This window comes from Xylocopa sonorina, chromosome 2, assembly GCF_050948175.1.
Source record: "Xylocopa sonorina isolate GNS202 chromosome 2, iyXylSono1_principal, whole genome shotgun sequence".
Lineage (NCBI taxonomy): Eukaryota > Metazoa > Arthropoda > Insecta > Hymenoptera > Apidae > Xylocopa > Xylocopa sonorina.
In genome coordinates, this window is record NC_135194.1 from 10,592,298 (window position 1) to 10,612,353 (window position 20,056).

General features: G+C 37.7%; 3 protein-coding genes across 3 annotated transcripts in view; all 3 read right to left on the bottom strand.

The window, feature by feature from the left end:
- Positions 1–20,056, bottom strand: part of Ikkbeta (inhibitor of nuclear factor kappa B kinase subunit beta) — a 575,876-nt gene that overhangs the window by 461,362 nt on the left and 94,458 nt on the right. The window lies entirely within an intron of this gene.
- On the bottom strand, positions 6,025–8,585 carry Fis1 (Mitochondrial fission 1 protein). The gene is made up of 4 exons (XM_076910211.1): positions 8,403–8,585; positions 7,721–7,930; positions 7,533–7,638; positions 6,025–6,698 (listed from the first exon to the last, which is right to left on the bottom strand). Exons 1-4 carry the CDS (start codon positions 8,445–8,447, stop codon positions 6,604–6,606), a joined length of 456 nt encoding a protein of 151 aa, XP_076766326.1. The 5' UTR covers positions 8,448–8,585; the 3' UTR covers positions 6,025–6,603.
- LOC143432940 (dTTP/UTP pyrophosphatase) lies at positions 8,711–10,012 on the bottom strand. Its single transcript, XM_076909942.1, has 4 exons — positions 9,766–10,012; positions 9,299–9,540; positions 9,087–9,233; positions 8,711–9,000 (listed from the first exon to the last, which is right to left on the bottom strand). The coding sequence occupies exons 1-4, from the start codon at positions 9,853–9,855 to the stop codon at positions 8,865–8,867; spliced, it is 615 nt and encodes a 204-aa protein (XP_076766057.1). The 5' UTR covers positions 9,856–10,012; the 3' UTR covers positions 8,711–8,864.

Genomic DNA, 20,056 nt, shown 5'->3' on the forward strand with positions numbered 1-20,056 from the left:
ACAAACAACGTGTGCGTTCGTTCGATGCGAAAATCCGTAACCGGAAATGCGACGACACGGTAATAAGCGCGTCGGATTGGGATCTCGACGATGGCGAACGAAAAAGGACGCTGGCGAACGCTTCGCCATTGAAACGATCCATCCGCGAACGAACGAACACCTCGACCAGGCGTTCTCGTATTTCCGTTTGCAACAAGTAGCTTTTAAACATTCAGTATCTACCCCGTGCCGTGTATTAAACGAAACGGACGAGAAAAAAAAAACAGCCAACGCCGATAGATTATTCATTAACTCGAAAACCTGACCGTCAATTTTATTCGTTCGAACGATTCCATTATTTTTCGAGCCGTTGGAGGAGTTCTGTTCGAGGTAGGAAAACCGTGGGCATCGATACGTAACGTTTTCGTTTATCTTCTGTATTTTACTTGTAACCCGCTCGAAGCTTGATCGTTTTACTTTGATCGACGAAATTATGAAATGTTCCAGCGAATTTGTTAAAAAATAATTCGTAACGTAACCGGGTGGAGCGCGAACGAATGAAAATTATCGCGTTGATATTTAAGTGACGTCGAACAATCGAAATTGTTGAATGATAAATTTGGTATTTTATGATATCGATACGGCTAGTGGTTAAGTTACGTGATCGACGCGGAAATTGATACGACGCCTCGTTATTTATTACCTTGCAACGAATGATTCTCAAAATAAATCGAGCTTAAATTCTTTCGCGGGATCGTTGAAATTGAAAATTTTAAATAAGCTAGTAAAAAAATTAAGTGCCATCGTAACTTAAATGACTAACGCACCCTGGACGTAGGTTACGAGTCTTTCATTCTATCTTGTATGTCCTTCTATTTATTCTAACCTATTTTCCATTACTAAACTAGTACTTCATAAAAATCTACGAATATACTCTTTCTATATTATATAGTGATATTATCGTTTAAATTGTGGAGGTTTACTTAAAAACTTATTCGATCTATTCGTGATGTAACGAGCGCGCTGGAAAAAGTGATGCGTTGACATGCGACGGCGTATATCGATGACTAATGATAAGAGGTATAATAAATTATCGAAGGGCATTTATTGTGCACAAAAAAGGAAACGCTATTTATGAAAATGAAAAGTCTCGTTTGTATCTTGTTCTCGTTTTCTACTTGATACTTAGCAGAGTGCTCGATTTAACATGCGATTCTAACTGATTCCGTGCCAATTGAACGCAGATCGTCTTCTCGCAAGAAAAAAGAAAGAAAAGTATATAGATACTGCTCGATGAAAGAGAAAAGGAGTAAAGATCGAAATTAAATATTTAATATTTAAGTTTAAAGATATATCGCGATATAAGATTCGAAATCTCTCTCTTAATACCGTCTACTCGACTTCTTATCTTGTAATTTACAACATAAATGACATTATTCTTTATTAGAACCGTAAGGATTCCTTTTAATCACTCGTTTTATTTATTTTAAAACGGAAGCAGGATGTTACGAAATTTCGTTTAATAGAATTCCACAGCGTTGCGTCGCGCAAGGTTGTCAAATAGATAAGAATAATTAATGATAAGTAACCAATTTACGGAAATATTTTTTAATATATCTGTACGTACTTCTAGGAAGATGTGTTGACATATTGTATACGATCGATACCTTGTTGGTAATTTGAATAAGTTTCCAAGGTACTCGCACAAAATGGTAGCGCACGCAGAGGCTGGAGTTCGAAAACGCCAGCGAAACAGTTCCATGCTGGGATCGACGTTAAATCCCCGTCCCTGATTTGTATAACCAGTCTCTCTTTATATAATTAACATAGAACGCGTGATTCCACGGCGTTTAAACAGTAACATTTGTATCAGAACCGTTCTTCTTTGTACATCGAGCGTTTTATTATTTAACAGAGAGCTCTTTCGTACCTAGAATTCGTTTGTGTTCAGTCTTGACTGCGGTGCGTCGTGTAAAACATATTAAACCGCGAACACGTCTTATCGATCGTCCAAAATGTCGAGAATATACCAAAAATTCGACAGCAAACGCGTGGAAGTTAAACGACGCGCGCGGAGAAACGAAACGATGATACGTGTTCGCGATACACCCCTAAAGTGTTTGTGTTGTACGATGGAGAAACTACTTGTATCATTATCCAATGTACAGCGCGTCCGTAAGTGATCGATACACCTTTGCCAACAAAGCACGAAGAAACTATCACGCATGATCAGTATCAGCGAAGGAGCAAACTCTCAGACTTCAAAATTGCCGGTTCATCGTGGCCGCCAAGTTTTAGAATTTCAAAAACTGCCGCCTTTTACAGAGAACAGCTCTTCTGCGAGATTCTGTAAGCAAAGAATAAATTCTTTTATTAGTGTTTCCTGCGTCTCTTCGTAGAATAATTTGGAATCATTATTTAACTAAAAATCTGTCAGAAAAAAGCGTAGAATGAGTTAAAATATGAGCTGGACTTTCGAGAAAAATTGAAACTTCAGTTTCCGTTTGAAACTTTCAGATGTTTCATCTCTTTCAAGAATTTGCCACTGGCTACGATTCTATAGCTACGATACATACCACGAAGTAACGAGTCAAGCGTGTATCTCGATTTAGGGGCGCGCTGTGGTCCCGATTAGACGCCCGGGATCGGCTCGAGGCAACTGAGAAATTAACGTAGCGATAAGTCAACACTAGATATATCAGATCTTATTTTTTAAGCGACGCGAGAATCTTTCGACGCGAGGAAGTAAGTCGACGCCAGAGGAGCGAGTGTTGGGAGGCACGAGGGGCGCGCGCCCGGAGCGGAACTTCCGGCGTCGTTCGTCAGTGCCCTCCGCGATCGAATCTGCGAAATATATTGTAAATGTTGCGTCAAGTGTTGTAGATAGCCGAGGGAAGAAAATGAAAAGAGGAAAGAGCGTTACTCTATTATAACAAAGATGAACGAAGAAAATTGTATATTTTACGATATGACTGTCGTACCGCGCGGAGGTGAGAGAGAGAGAGAGAGAGGATGATTAATTAAGCGAGTTGCATCGTATCGTGTTGCTAGTCAATCGACACGTCTCGAAGATAGGCAAAAGGAGAGGAAAGAGAGAAGGAAAGAATGGTGATTCGACGTGGGTGACGTAGGGACGAAAATCGAGTAAATTAATCCTGTCACGAATATTAAATTATTGTACAAAAATTTAACGCCGATAGTTTGTAAGGCCTATCGTTTTACTTTTACGAGATCGACTTGTGTTTCAAATGTACGACGTATCCAGTACTACCGCGCCTGGCCGTAACGGCGCGTAAACTCGTATCTATGCGCACGATTCATTCACGTTCCTTTCGCGTGCGATAGACCAGCTCGAGTTCTTCCTCGGTTCCAGAGTTTCTCCAAACTAATCTCTACGAGGCATCGAACTTTGCGTACTTTCCACGAGGCCGCTAAGCGTCAGGTACCACTGCTAAACAAACAGATACAGTTCATCCGCAAAAAGAAATGCAATTCGTACAAAATTATACGACACCTGTCGGAATATCTAGAAATTCGCAAATTCTCACGGTCGTACAGAGATCTCTCGTCGACTCCTCTAATTTCGAAACGAAGAATGAGGCACGTACCACGAATACTCTGGAAAAAGGAAGAACTACGGCTAGTCTGTCTACGCGGTAGCGGCTGACTTCGATGTCCATCTGCGATCTTCAATCTTGTGCACTCTGAATCGTTTTCCGACTTTCAAAAAAAAAGGGGGGAAATTAAAAGATTCGCGAAGCTCCAACGTGAGAGTGATGGGAAAAGGAGACGAGTTTCAAGTCGGAGGATCAGCCGGCCAAAGAGAGCCAACATACGCGTGGACATACATTGTACATTCGTGTAAAGCATAGCGGAGCCTTATTGAGAAAGCAATATGCATCCTTAAAAAAAAACTGCTTAAAGTATTTTCAAGCTGCTAATTCTACTCGAATAATTAATTCCTATGCTAAGTAACGTCGAGGCGTCTTCGAGCCTCGAGTAATAAGGGGTTGTTTTCTGCTGTTCCGTCGCGTCACGAAACTGATAGGAGACTATGCCTAGGGCGACACTGATGTAACCCACGGATAGCACGTTTCGATAAACTTTGTGCTCTCGTGCTTTCTTTTTTCATTGTTTACACCGTCACTTTGAATTGGTCTTAAAACAAATTGATATTTTTTGTGATTAAAAGAAATTTCTAGTGGAAGATAGTGGTACTATAGAAGCAATTGCGAAAGAGCCAAGCTGGATCGCGAGAAACAATCTTTTCCTCTTTTGAATCGAAAATTAGTAGAGAGTTTTTCAAGTATGTCTGTATATTAATTGGTACCACTTTGTAGCGTTCGATAATCTTGTAAAATTGTACCAACTGTGCTGAAGAATGTAAAGCTCTGACCTATAAGCATTGAGAGTCTCAAATTTAAATTCTTGTAGTAGGATGTATTTTTGAAGAAATTGCTACAGGAATACAACATTTTTAAATAGAATCGCGCACGTAAAGTAAGAAATAAATATCATGGTTACATAGAAATTTTTATTATATTATACCATTTTTAAAGATATGGTTCGTAGATAGTTTTATATATCTCATTCCTCAATGCAAAATGAAATTTTTAATCTGAATGTTACAAGAAGTAGGAATTATAATTTCATAATAAAGTATGAAAATATTAAAACTTGAAACATGGGTCATTTCATTTCAATATTACTGTTCAGTTACGACAAATATCGTTAAAAAAATAAACCAATGAATCATTGAAAATTACTGGGACGTAACAACTTAACGATCTTATATATTTATTTGACCACGAAATACTCTAAAAAATGATTTAATTTATTATTATTTTCACTTGTTCCGATGTCAAAGACCTTTGTAGCTGGTTAACTGTTTTTTAAATCGGAACAACGAATTCTTTCACTGTCACCGCATTTACCTTCAGCACAGCTAGTACTAGAGTTCACGCAGAGTCGTTTGTATAATTTAACGTTACCGTTACAATGTAATCTTGGCACAGGAGTGTTCACGTTCGAGGAATCGGCGTCGTTACCGTGGGCGACAATCAGAGTCGTTTCGACTCCGTATGTAAATACACTTCCGAAGATAGATCGTATAAGAAACGTTCATCGCCTATACGATACCGTTTTCTCCCACTTATATATATATACATATTGAATCTTTAATAAAGTGTATAATATATTATTAAAAAGAAACCAAGCACGATTCCTCCATCGACCTCTTCTTCGCCACTGTCGTGGCGGCTGAACACCGATCGTCGAACCATCGACAAAGGTCCAGCATGTAAATATACATATATCAGAAAATAGACGAAACAGAACGAAGAGGTCGTGGGAAGCACGTGGCTTTCGAAAAAGAATTAGCAACGGCGCTCTGTATTTTGGCGTAATGAATAAGCGAACACGTAGACTCGTTAAACCGATCGACGAAGCACAGTGGTTTGAACGAGTCCCTGGGCCATAACATAGGTCACTAAATATAATAATATATTATAGGAATATCCCAGCGTTATTTTGTACATATAAAACAACTTTATCAACGGATATTAAGAAGTCATCAATAAATCTATATATAAAAAGTAGAACCTGTGTGGTTTTATCCGAGACCTTTCTCTGCTTCATTTCCCGAGTACATACGTCTATCGATGAGGTAAGTTAAGTTCGTCGTTTAAAATTTTCCTTTTTTTTTTATAAAATTATAGTTTCCTGTTCATATGCCAGTGCAAATTGAGAAATGCACAATTTATAAAGTATTAAGTGTCACCGTTGCAACGGTAGATAAGTATATAGCAATCTCCACCTTTCAGCGCGAAATAACAAAACCAAGATAATACAATAAAAAATTGCGTGTCAGTAAATGGAAAATTTATACTGTTAAAGTCTTTTATATCTAGAGAGCTATATTTTTAAAAACATTCCAAATTAACAGCCATTTACGAATGTACGTCGACTTCCGTTTTTCCAAACCGCGCGAGAGTAGCATATGCACTTAGCAATAAAATTATAGAAGACGGATCGATGGAATTGCTCTGACGTGACACAAAACATTTATTTCACAAAAGATGTAAATAGCAATACAGATAAATAGGATTATACAATAGTTTTACCTTTATGTACAAAAACTATATTTATACGCACTAAGGTTTCAGAAAGATTTCGGTGTTCCCCTATGTAAAGCGTGTAGATTTAATTTAAACTAAACAAAACTAAATAACGTGACAAAATAAAACAGGAAACATTCGGAATGTTTTTCTTTTATAAACAAACGAAATATATTATTGTTTAAAAAAATTGTTTTTCTCACGTTCAAAAACAAACACATACGATTTTATGATACATGCTTACAATAGATTTTACGAAAATTCTGAACAACGATACACGTGACGACAAAAGCGTACTTTTTAATATGCATAGTTTTATCCTTTCTTAAAAAAAAAAAAAAAATGCATTTGGCGTTCTAGATTACGGAACGCACTGTAGTTTACTTAGTTTTTGTGAAAGAATTATTTCTTTTGAAATCCTTGGATATGACAATCAAATAAATTATATATAACATATACAAAGCAACTAGTTCACCATCACACAAGAGTCACAAGTATTCTCCTTGAATTAATTAGTTCTTTTAACCATCGCAATGCTGAGGCCCAGAATACTTGCAATACCAATAATAACCCCTCCTGCAATGGCCATGCCATAAAGACCCTCTGTAAAAAAAAAAAACATAATCCTGAACATTTTAAAAGATTAAAATATTTGTCTTGTAGTCTAAAAATTTATGAAATTCGTACTACAGAACATCGCTAAGAAATATGTAAAGAATTCAAGTTAGATATTGCAAAGGCGTTAAAGAGATATATTTTGTTAGACTATTTTTATTAGATATGTAAAATGTACAGAAAAAGAGAGAGAGAGAAAGTAGAAAGCATAGCTTGATGATATACTTGTATTAATATGAAAAGATGAAAAGTGGATGTTTTCAATAAATAGTTAAATGATTCTATGAGACTTGTTCCATACTAATACTTAAATAATAAATGATATTATCAATCTGGATACAAAGTATTACATAATATGTAGTATGTCTAGGTACAAAAAACATTCTTATTCAGTCCTTAATTGTATAGAAACACCCATGATATTTTGTTATGATATTAATATAATGATTAGTATTGAAATCAAAAATATTAGAAATACACTTATTCTGTTATGTAATATAAACAGGTACAAAGTATTTGTACTTATTTAGCATATCAAGTATGATAAAAATATCATACTACTAACGGACTTGTTAGACTTATAATGACACATATGTAATAGATACGCAATTTAAAGACACGAGATATCAAATAAAATAAATACAGATCGAATTCAATTAAAGAGGGTGTAACAACTACCAACCCACGAAACTACCAGCATAGTAAAAAATAGTAAAATGTAAAATGACTGATTCATACTACATACTGACTGTAAAAGCGTTAAACCAGAGTAGATAACAACTTTTATTTGTCTAAACCAATAGTAATTTAACAAAAGAAAACCTTTTTCCATTTTTTTCCTAATCAATGTTTCCAGATGTTGTACTTGCTGATTCCCAGGTTCAACCTGAAGAAACGATCTGACGTACGCTAATGCTTTTGAATACTCCTATAAAGAAGGAAATATAACAGCTTAATTATATAACTTCACCGTCATCCTAGAAATTTCAGCGATACCTATAAAATTATACCTTTATTCTAGCATTTCCAATCGCTAAATAGTAAAGACAATCTCGCTTCTCGCTATCGCTATGATTGCAATAAAGATCTTCCAACAAAACTATCCCTTTCCTGATATCCGCAGGATATTTGCTTCTAACAAGACACCACGCATACTCAAACTGTGCTTTTTGAGTTAAAGAAGACGAATGCAATTGTTCATGGTATATACGTTCAAATTTCTGAAACAAACAATTTATTTTTTTTTAACGGGACAGTGTATTATGCAATACTTCCGTGGAGATCGGTAAAGCAAGATTAACCTCGAAATGATATCATCATTCTATTCCAATTAAATTTAAAGGACTAGTCTTATTCATAATTCCACGGAAAAATAAATCCATTGAAATTACTTAATTAATGTAAATATCAAATTGTTAGAAATAGAGAATAATAAATTTGTATTGAAACAATAATGAATAAGAACATCGAGTAAGACCGACAATGAATTAACATCTACATAACCTCTATTAATTATTAGCATGTCCAATATATTTTAAAGTATAAGAGATAATGACATAGAGATCAAATATTTGCTAATTTAGAATAGTTCGTACATCTTATCTTATCAGTAGCCTTAAAGTGTATGAGAAATACCCTAATGAAACTGCGAGTCAGATTTTCTGTAACTCCTTTTATCGAAAGAGAATTTACCTTTAAATCGTCAGAAGAAACAACCTCTTCGAGAACGTCCTCCATTTTTCAAAAGAATAGAAATTACCGTGACTACTCGAAAAACAATTTGTCTTGCTCTAAATTCTACCTTAAAAGCAAAGAACTCATTACAAAACTACCAACTTTATCCCGGCAAGTCAAGCTGTCAAAGGCGAGGAAACAAGCAAGTGTGTACACGCATACGTATGCGCATCGACTAGCGTTCATTGGTCATTGGTAAGAATAGCTGCGCGCCATTACGTGCATAATTCGAATAATTCGGTGCATTGAATTTCATTATTTTAATAACGTTTTTCAATTTGTAATGTTGGTACACCGCTCAGCGATACTAAATCTTATGACTCATCATGACTTATCATTGATACAAACAAAAACTAGGCGTTCTATTGTTTTCCCTAAACATTTATTACAAACTAAGATATTTTTTATTAATTTACTACATTAATCACAAAAGATTTTATTTAATTGTTTCGTTAAAGAATGTAATGGCATACCCATTACTGTATAAAAATCTCCATTTATTTTTTCAATTAAAGAACCGCCAAGCCCCTGCAGACCATATCCTCCAGCTTTATCTCTACAAATAAAACAGAAAACCAATAACCAATATTGTTTTCATCTTAAAAATGACATATTGAAAGGAGCTAAATACTTAATACCCACAGGGATTCCCCTGACTTTATATATGTCCATATCTGTTCTTCAGATATATCACCAAATTTTACTTTCGCAGACTCATAGAAGTTCACTTCTTTGTTTGGTGTTTTTAAACATACACCTGTATAAACCGTATGTTCCTTATTTGCTAAACTAGAATCACATTTAAGATCAGCTGAGATTCAGATCTAATGCTACGTGTAAAGTAGTTATTGTACCTTGATAACATTTCAAACGCATGCGAATCATTTTTTGGTTTACCATAGATGATGTTACCCATTGCGACCATAGTATCTGCACTAATTACTAACGTGGGAGTAACAGCATCTTCTTCTAATCTATCATACACTTCTTTTGCTTTAAATTTTGCTATATCTTGGACATACAATCCAAAATTCCTATACGATGAACTATCCAAATTTTCATCGTACGTTGAAGGTATTATTTCCACATTTATACCCTAATATATCAATAAACATGAAATGTTATTTATATTTTGATTTTTATATATTAGTTGTAACATTGTGTACAGTATTATAAGGAATGTCCTGGTATTTTACTATCAATCTCCAGGTATTTTACTACTAATAACTTACTACACTAATTATTGTAATTGTAATCATAAAGATTCACTTTTCTAAAGTTATAATAATGTATTTCATATCAAGTAATAAAAAGAAATTACCAATTTCTTAATTATTTTACGACGTCTGGGTGACCCACTCGCTAATATAACTCTACCTGTTGTTAAGATTTGTTTTGTTTGCTCTAACATCGTTACTTTTTCTCTCTAAATTGTATTAATCCAACAAATAGAAATAGAATTTTGTACAGTTGCGATACTAATCCATCCTGGATGTGTTGAATAAACAATATTTTGCAATACTATCAAGAATACTGATTAAATCGCTATTATAGGCAAGTCACGTTATTGTGACTATGACGCGATGTTTCCAGATGTCGCTAGGTATCTTCCGGTTAGAAGAACACGAGGAACGGGCGGGAGAGGATTCATCACTCGAAGAGAAAGTATTTAGCGTTTTGAATTGAATTATTTTGTTTATCACATAAAAAATCAAATTCAATCATTCATTTCACGTTCTTTATTCTTATATCTATGAATAAGTTGCGTTTAAATATCGATTGCAATCTGTATTCTCATTTATTTGTCTATGTAAGCAGTACTTTGCGAAAACGACCTTCTTCTGAAGCGGACTCCTTTTACCAAAAATTATGCTGTGTCATGCAATTTAATTTATAAATTTATAGACTCAGAAAGAATGTTCATCGACCGAGATATAAAATTGCGTGATCGAATAAAGATATACGCGTAATAATGAATCCTTCGAGAAAATATTAAAACGATTTCACAAGTGTGTGCAAACGACACAGCGTGGTGTATTTTTTTGGATCCCTGAAATTAAATTGGTGGGAAAAGTGGGTGAAAACGATGGGCACGGCAACACGCACTCGTGACGATCATTAACGTCTGTTGAAAACGGTAGTGGGTAGAATGCGAACCCCTCTTAGTACTCTAACTTTACACCTTGCCTCCAGTATTTATTATCGTACAATGCACCATTGCATATTTAATTTGCGACTGGTTCTTTCGTTATTAATAAGAAAAAAAGAAGGAAAGAGATTGAATAAAATGTGCGGTAAGAGATTACGATAAGGCGATGTTACGATGCGCTTAAACAGGTTCCATTTAAAGGTTGACGCGCGAGTCGAAGAAAGGTGAAAGAAATGCTGCGAGCGTGAAAAAAGTGAGCAAAAGGGCGACGGGGCGCGTATTTAACATAACTTAAAAATATTAGAGCGGGAAGGAGAACTATTTTCTAGGCACAGAAGATTCTAATACATCGTAATCGGTAAATTACGTAAATGCCGCATGCCATGAACGAACCTAAAGGTCAGTCAGTCCGAGGCCTTACATAATCGCAAGGCGAAAGGTTGACCCATCTTTACGCCGTAGCCTTCCAGCTGAACAAAGATTTCGCGGCATTTTTTCCGGCATACCTCGCATTGTTTCGACGGTGCAACGATCCCCACGGTTGCATTAATTAATTCAGAACGATATTATCGGTGGGGACCTGTCAGACTGCTTACGATTATATTTATTACAGTCTTGTCTCCGTCGAGGAGGATCCGTGTGACAGGATGGATTCTTGATAATGATACGATACACGTACCTTGTGAACTTTATTTCAACAGTAGAAAGTAAAGAAAGGTTATTGAATTATATTTGATGAGCATTTCCTGAAAGTCTTTTTAAGGAAGCCACTCTTTCAATCAGAAATACATTAGACGCTGACATTATGTGTAAGTTACTAAAGAAGGAGCACGGTCGTTGACAAATTAATATTTTATATATTAGAAATTTAACGATTTAGTACGAAACGTTCTTGAAAAATTGTTGCAACGATATATACGTCTAATTCAAAATGTTTAAGATTTATTGAGAGTTAATACGTACAAAGAGACAGCTGATAAACGATGACTGTGATTATTGAACGACAGCTATTAAATGAAAGATCTAAAATTGATAGATAAGACATTACGGTATGTCTGGAACAAACGTAGCAACATCCCCGTTATTAAACTCGTTGTATAACTGCATTTTTTAATACTATCTATAGACACTATTGCTTCCTATGATCACAAATATCTATTTTAACATGATCTGTTCATACAACAGCATGCAAATAGTTACAAACTTTAAACAGCTCAACTGTTTTCCAACTCTATACATATTCATATAAATATCCCAGTATTATCTTGTAAGCTTAATGAAAATTACGACCTGTATGCAAATTAAATAAGTTTCAGCTGTTTCATCTGAAGCTAAAATTTGTACGCTACACATTACTTAATTTTTCTTCATTTACTCTTTGTCATCTTATCGTATTTTGTTATGATTTCTATCTCTGCGATACCTGAGCGATCGTATCCGAGATAATAATAAGATCGATGGTGTTGTAAATAAATTATTTTACTGTGGTTTATTTTTAATTTGTATGTAAAAGAAGTTTGATTTAATCGATCTTCGATGGATGGAAGAAATCAGATGTACGTTGTTTGCTGTTCGAATCGATCAAGATACCTTCGTTGTATCGAAAAAATTGCGTTAATTCGAGAGGAAGTCGGGTCTGCGGAAACGTATTGGCCGCAGGTGTGAATGTAAATTACATGGAATTCTGAAAGATGATTTCATGAAAACAACACGGGTTATCTGAAGATCTACATAATCAAAGACTATGACGAGCTGGATATTAAAAACCAGTTATTAAACAGTACTCGCAGACAGAACGCCAAGATAAACGGCACGATAGATGATGTACGCTATTGTTCCCCCATGCTTTTACCTTTTTACGGAATTCCAAATGGAAACGGAGACGCTAAGAGAGTGGAAAACGTTTTTCAAAAAGTGGAAACTGGTCGTAACCTTCTGTGAAACGCAATATTTACCGCGAATTACCTCTCCCTCTCTGGTAGTGGTTCGGAAAAATTTCACAATTTTTTATTACACGGAAAAATCAAACGCGTAACGTAGTCTTTAAAATGTTAAAGAAGAACGTACAACGCGTTATGCAATGCATTATGCTTACTTTTATCTCCATGTTGGGTACCCGCCATTTTCGTCGATCAGAACTCGCACGAAACGTAATCAGCTACCGTGAGATATCGTAAAGCCAAGAAATTACGAAAGTGTTCGTACGTTTCGGGGGAAAATAAATGGCATTAATAAGCGGCGAGTACTTAACTTAATATGTATCTCTCCTCTTAGCCCTCTCGGGATCGAATTCACCTCGCTCGTATCCTGACATCGATCCTAACTGTGTAATCAAGGTTGATAGGAAGACGAAGTTAAGTAATACGAGTTCAATCGAAGAGCACAGAGCCGATAAAAATTGCTACGAGAGTGCTGTTACCTACTTTACTTGCTTATGTACGCGGCAAACAGCCGAGGAGTCAACAATTGAAAAAGAAAGCGGCTTCTCGGCTGTCTAGCTCGATGGATTTTCGGAGTGGCATCGTGCTAAACGTGGTGAAATTCGTGAATTAGCTAATAAGAGAAATTACAGGTATAGGTCAGCCTCTAGTTCTGCGTACGTGGTGAAATGCTTGCGTGGGTATCGTAAAAATAATCCAAGTGACCAAACGCGTTGAGTAATTACGAGGATGTTGCACTGCGCCTCTGCCGTCGCCCGTTATATAATGTTATGTATAAAGCCGTCGAACGTTTTTAATCGCGATACAAATTTAATGTCCAACCGTGTGACGAGCGTAAACGCGGTTTTTCATGGAAGCGGGGACACTTAGGTGTCGCAACGCCACGCGTAGGTTTTATTGCGATTCTACTCCGATTTTATCGTTTCGCGCGACGAAGTTCGAGGCTCTCCAAAACTTGCACGCGAAATTGTGAACTGTTTTTCTTTTTTTTTCTTTTTCTAAGTTGTAACGTAAGAAATTGAGATGCGTTCTATGATCAATTTCAGAACCAAATTTCACGAACGCGCACCGCGATCGAGGAGGAACGACGAAATGTCGGTCAGTCTCGCAGGACGCAATCGATCGAAAGATCGCGCGCGATCATTTTTCCAGCTTTAAATCGCCACCGTGCATTCTATCGGCCGTCCTCGCGTGCATGCCTCCGTTGGCTGCGATTGGCCGGGACGTTTTGCAATGTGCTTTCTCCCAGGAATTTGCGATGATTTAGTTAAACGTCGTAGCGAAAATTCACGTCGCCGGCGTCGTTTAAGGTGTCATATGGTAAAACCGGGTAAAATCGTGGCCGACGAGCCGAGAGGCAGCGGTAATCGCCAGGCTGTCGTTATTAAATGTGATTACGCAACACGAAAAGCGGCTTCAAAGGACGCGCATTATGACACTGCGGCACGTAGCCGTTTCTATGGAGCGCTACGTCATGCCCCGAGGTGTCTGCGTTTAACATTACAGGTAATACGCCTGCGATCAGGGGCGTATTTAAACGGAACTCGATCCCGGAACACGGCCATTTTTTTCCAATCCCCCTCGATTGCGACACGACGCTCGTCGCGGACAATAAGAGTTCGCGATCGAATCCGATACCGTTTCGCCGTCCCTCGATTCTGTTACGCGTTCGATTTTCAATGGAATCTCGCATTGCTGCAGCTTCCGAGTTTGCATTATTAAAGAAGAGCGTGATAAAATAATATCGTCGCAATTGAAGGGGTTCAAGAAACGCGTAGTCACGCTCTCGACTTGAATTTTTCATGCCCATGCCGATACTCGCTGGAATCGAAGGATTTTCCAACTGTTCTGACAATCATTTCAGCAGTAACTTACGTTTAATGTATGATTAAATGTTAGCAAACGCTATTTTATTCGAACAAGAGTACGTAACCACAATTTTTCTTGACCAACCCGTTTCCAGCCGTCGATGGCCGTACTGGAACCCGCGCGATCTATACGAGAGATCTATACATTCATAATTTACCCGATCGTCTCATCTTCTCTCAGCTGACTCCAGGATCGAGCTGCATGATTTGTCTGTACTGGCGCGTACAGTCTTGTCAGGCGATTGCATCTGGTCGATACTTTGAAATGGAAATGGAATGTAAATTGCACTTTTCAAATAAGGGAATATGAATTAAAATACCTTGATGGGGACTAAACTGTTTCTAATCGTTGCGAACTATTTAAAAATAATTAGAAGACCGTCTAACACAAGTTTAGAAAATATTTGATTGTTATATTTAATTAAACTGACTTTCAGTGAGAAACATTGACTGTGCACGCGCTACACTAAGTCCGCCGTGCTGGAGGAGATCAAGTAGAACGATGACAGTCCGAATCAGAGGGCTCCAACCAGATCCAACGAACTCGCCATTTCTTCTCCCTTTTTCCTTCTTTCGCCAACGAAGCTGTCCAAGTTACTGAAAAAGGTAGGGCAGAAAAATTGCAACGAACTGTCGAGAACGCATCCAGGATCATGATATATTATTAGATTGTCGCACGTAAATTCATCACTGTCCCCAGTTCCACGTAACGTGTCCTATAACCGCCGTCAGCCACCTTTTCGTCACACTCGCCGACTTAATCTTTTCCAACTTTGTTAGACAGAGGAATCTCTTTTTTTTTCGCCTGTGTGTTAACACCACGTCCGTGTTAATGACGCCTCACCTTCGTACCTTGAGTCTCGCCATTAACGACGTTCAACGATCTTCTATCTGTCCCTCGCGTTCGATCGTCACGTTTCCCGCGTGAATTCGAACGAAATTCGAATCGTCGAGGAGATCCAGTCCCGCGTCTGGTGTCAGCGAGGATGGCGTCGATGTTTTTGATAGATAGTCCGAGCAGCAGAGCCGCGTTCGCGGGGCTCGCGAGTCTACGTGACACACCTTCTGTCGCAATCGCCTGCGTTTTTCTGACCTTTCGGTTGTCGTTAAAAAGAAAGAAGACGAAGAAGAAGAAGAAGAAGAAGAAGAAGCTTGGCTGATGCAAAGCGGAATTGCACTTCAACCTACATCGAAAGCGTCGATCGTTCGCCTCTCAGGACGCGTCTTCGACCCTCCGAGTTTTCTTCTCGTTCTATCAAAAACGAGAGACGCTTCGTTGTCTCGCGTTTTCGAGAGGGACCAACGAAATCTCGCAGTCTGACCTCGTTCGTACGGCCTCTCCGCGCACTTGTTACATTTATTAAGCGCGGCCGTTTCACCTGGTTTTCGTGGAACCGCGGGATCGCCTTCGGGGCCGCGGCGTATCGCGCATACTCTATGCACGCGTCACATGAATGACACGATGTAAATGTCGGTATGTGGCCGTGGAATCCCGCGAGAAAGGCTGGGAGAGCCGAAGATTAATAACGAATCCGCGGCCAGCATTAATGTCACCGATCAGTTTCACCGAAATCACCTACGCGATCGCCCCGCGCGATATTTCGATGATGAATCGATCGGTCCCGTTCGATGCACCCCTCGTGCGGATGAAATTGTACGCCGGATGCGAGCGTGCAAGAATATATCGATGAAAAGATGCGTTTTAAAGAGGAAGAAAGTGATTGATCGCGACTTCTGGTTGGTGACGACACTGGACGCTGGCGAACAATCTATTAATTTAGCGGCTCTTCTGTTTCAGGTTCACGGAGACATGCGTCAAGGGAACGATGTATTAACTGGTCAATTAGTAAAACTGATCGATTCATCGTTTCTCTCATGTATATGCAAAATGTTTCACTGTTTAATTTCATTGACACCAGTAAATGGATTTTAATCTGTTGATTCTGGCGTCTCGCATGTGTCCTCGAAGCTTTTTGGACAACGAAGTAGGAAATAATTGTTCGTTGTAACTCGAGGACGCAAGAGATGGAAATGTTGTAGTAATTGGATAATAGTTAAAATCGGTACGATGAATCATTCGAGTACTATCAATCGAAACGTACGAGTAGGTGACCATTGGAATCAGTACATTCACCGAAGGTGCTGTACTCTCGAAACAATTTCGAAAATGCACATTACGATACCTTCGTATGGTGTAATGACCGTTGCTATCTAAGTATCTCTATGTTAATTACTCGTGTACGATACCTACGTGAGATAACGCGTGTAACACGTCGAGATAAGGGGTATCACAAAATGAATGGAATTAAAACGTGCAATTGTCGCCAGTGTCGATCCTATAATCAACGAGCGATAATAATGATTCATGATGTGCAGCTGTCAATGATTATTAACGACGCAGGGGAAAAGTTAATTAATTTCGCATTAAGCCTCGTTTATTAAATTAGTGAGGTTGGGTGAGTTCAGTTGGCGTGTCGAAGATTAGAAACAGGCCAGAATTAGCCATTTTTAAATAACTCCAAAGCTGAATGCAAAGTGCACGCGATATTACACTTGCGATTTACTTTTTAGCAATTAAATTTACGTAGCAATATTGCAGAATTGCAACATAACGCTGCGATAAAGAATTTTGTGCAATATTTCCACTGTTCTCAAATTTACCGGCTCGAACGACTTGAGTTTAAGTTTGTATTCGCAGAACTGCAGTTACGTCCAAGTGACGTAATTTTAAATTGTGGACGACCCCTTAAAAAAGCGGCAATATTTCTTGATTCTCTGCAGTTGTAACTTTTTCTTTTTTCTTTCACGAATTTACGTCAGTTCGCAGTCTGCGGCATAGTTCACACCGTTCGAAATGCCTTTCAACTTGAAGTGCCAATTGAAACTTGTGGGATGTGCCAAGTTCGGTAAGTGGCAGGTTTATATCCGGTTAAAGTGCTTCGAAATTATTTACATTTCAGCGATTTGATTTAGGTTAAAGAGGTGAAGCGTGCAGAAACTTGAAAGTATACTTCAAGTCGAATAAAGTGACAGGCTTCACTTACGAACGAGACTTTACTTTTCCGTGTAGGCTTTAATTACCATTGCTAATGCTTAACGCAGCTTTCATCGTTCGGTTTGTACGTAATGCTGTCATTTATGAGATTGTCACTTTTTACAATCGTACACGCCGTTATAAATATGTAGTGTCTGTTCAAAATACACAATTGCGTGAACGAAGAATGTACAGGCGTATTTTGTAATTGTAAAAGTAGTTTCCCATTCAAATGAATTCAACGAAAGGAAATGCCAACATTTTCGACAACTTCAACTTCGTGTTCGCCAACAATTGTACTTCTAACGCACATAAATCACCCAATTGACACGGTGTTGCACCTTTCTTTTGTCTGGTAGCTTGTAGCCAAACAAATCTGTCGCGTGGCGATAGATAATGTCGATCAATAATAAACTGTCTAGACCAGACTTAATACGTGCGTCTGTAAACATCTTCCGCCGTTGGATTCGTCTTACACTGATTCTGTAATGCAACGGTTTGATCATAACGTGATCGGATCCATCACGTAACGAGAAACCGAAGAACTATCTCACAGATTACACGTGCTACTCAAGGTTGCACGTGAATGAAAAAAAAAGAAAAAAAAAAGAAAATGGAATCGATGCAGAGTATACGCAAAATCGCTGTACAGTTATTGATAACGCAAGAGCACTTTGATCTGAGATAATGCGCTGCGTATATTAATTCCAAATAACGGGTAACTTGAATAATATTGTTAATTATTGAATAATGATATACCGTGTAAGTAATTAAAGGTTATTAATTATTTTAATATCGTGCCTGTTCTTCGAGTCCACATTTGGGACTTTTTGTTTATTATCGTCTATTAGAACTTAAAAGAACAGAGGCCAAAGTTACACGAAAAGTTTGATTTATTAAAATTTCTGTCGACGTCAATTTCGGCGATGTTAACCACGCGCTTTCTGTTTTAGATCGAGATCGACGTTAAAATGACGATAAACAATAAGAGAGGTAATTGTTGAATGTCAACTCGTGTTTCGTAAAAGGAGAAAAAAATGTTCCGTAATTACGTTAAAGAAATCGAAGAAGCGAGAAGATTCGATCATCAACGACGGAGAAAAGCTGCGTCTGACCTCCACGAGCTAATACCACTTTCTGAATTGCTTTGGCATTAAAGAGCTGCTAATTTCGAAAAAAAAAATTTCTAGAAGCTGTGTTAAATCGTGAAAACTACCGATCGGAGGTTCAGTTCTAGGTATTTACGTGAAATAGTAGATATAAATAGTTCTGTGAACAGACATACACGTCTCTGCTTAGTGAGCTGATAATAAAAGACTTTCACTCGCTAATGTACCGAAGATTTCCGTTAAACGAGTTAAACGAAACAAAAAATACTTATTCCTCTTCGTCGAGTGATATCATTGCATTATTTCAAACGTATTACGAAACGAGTGTACATTAGCTGAAATCGTATAATGTATTCCATAAACTGAACAAATCTCCTTTTTTTTTTACCATACCCTGGGTCCTTAATTTATATCGAAACGCGTCGCTCGTTTAATACGAAAATGACCAGATGTACGAAAATTATATTCGAACGAGACGCAGCAACAATCGAGACGAAACGAACGCGGTATAATTAAAACGAATAGTGTGTGAAGCGTAAATGTAAGATTAATAAATGATACCGTATAACTCATGTTGCTGCGCGTAGAATGCACAGGATGTCGCGCGTTCTGTGTAGACAAATAATTCAAGGAAACGAAGATTTCCTCGGCTATAATCAAAGCCAGCATCATTGTATAATATACGACCTAGACACTGCATCCCTTTGTACGTTCAATCATAACGTGTTTTGTTCGATTTTAGAAAAATCGTGAAGAAATATCCGGTAGAACCTTGTAGCGAACGCCAATTATCTTCCTACTTCTCTTTGCACGTTCTCTGATGCACTGTTGCGCTTTTCATTCGAAAATGCTATCACTGAGAACGATTCGAAGTTAACCTGATTGTATTTCTAATTAAAAAAAAAAGAAGAAGTAGAGCACTGAATCTTTTCATTCTGAACTATTAAATTTTTATCGTAACCATTTTGTATATGTTAGGATAATGGGAGTGTCTGGACCCATAAGGGGTGTTTTCGTACCGAAGAACTGAATTATGGCGAAGAAATGTTGAACATCTTTTCTGAGATTTTTTAAAAACCTGTAAAAAATAAAAAAAAAGATTTATTGCTATATTCTTGTGCGATGTTAGAAATAAAGATGATTAATTAATTTCCATCTCCTTTTCTGTTATTACAACAATACATTTCCATCATTCCATATATTTAATAAACACTTTAACTTCCCTTGATTCCTCATTCAATCGCAATTATTACACTGAAACATTCCGTCGTTCAATTTCAATCGATTACAACAATTACCCGAGTCCGTGAAACGTTCGATTTTCCTCGAACAATCCGCTCTGTTCTCGATCGTTCCTCGATCGGCGGAAAAAAAAAGCAATTTCAGAAACTAGAAAGAGAGGCGGCCACCTACTCGCCTCTTCTCCCTTTCGTTCTGGAACCGTCCCGACGTCTCTTCCGGGCACCGCGAAGGAAGAAATGCAGAAAAATCCGCTACGCAACGCGTGATATC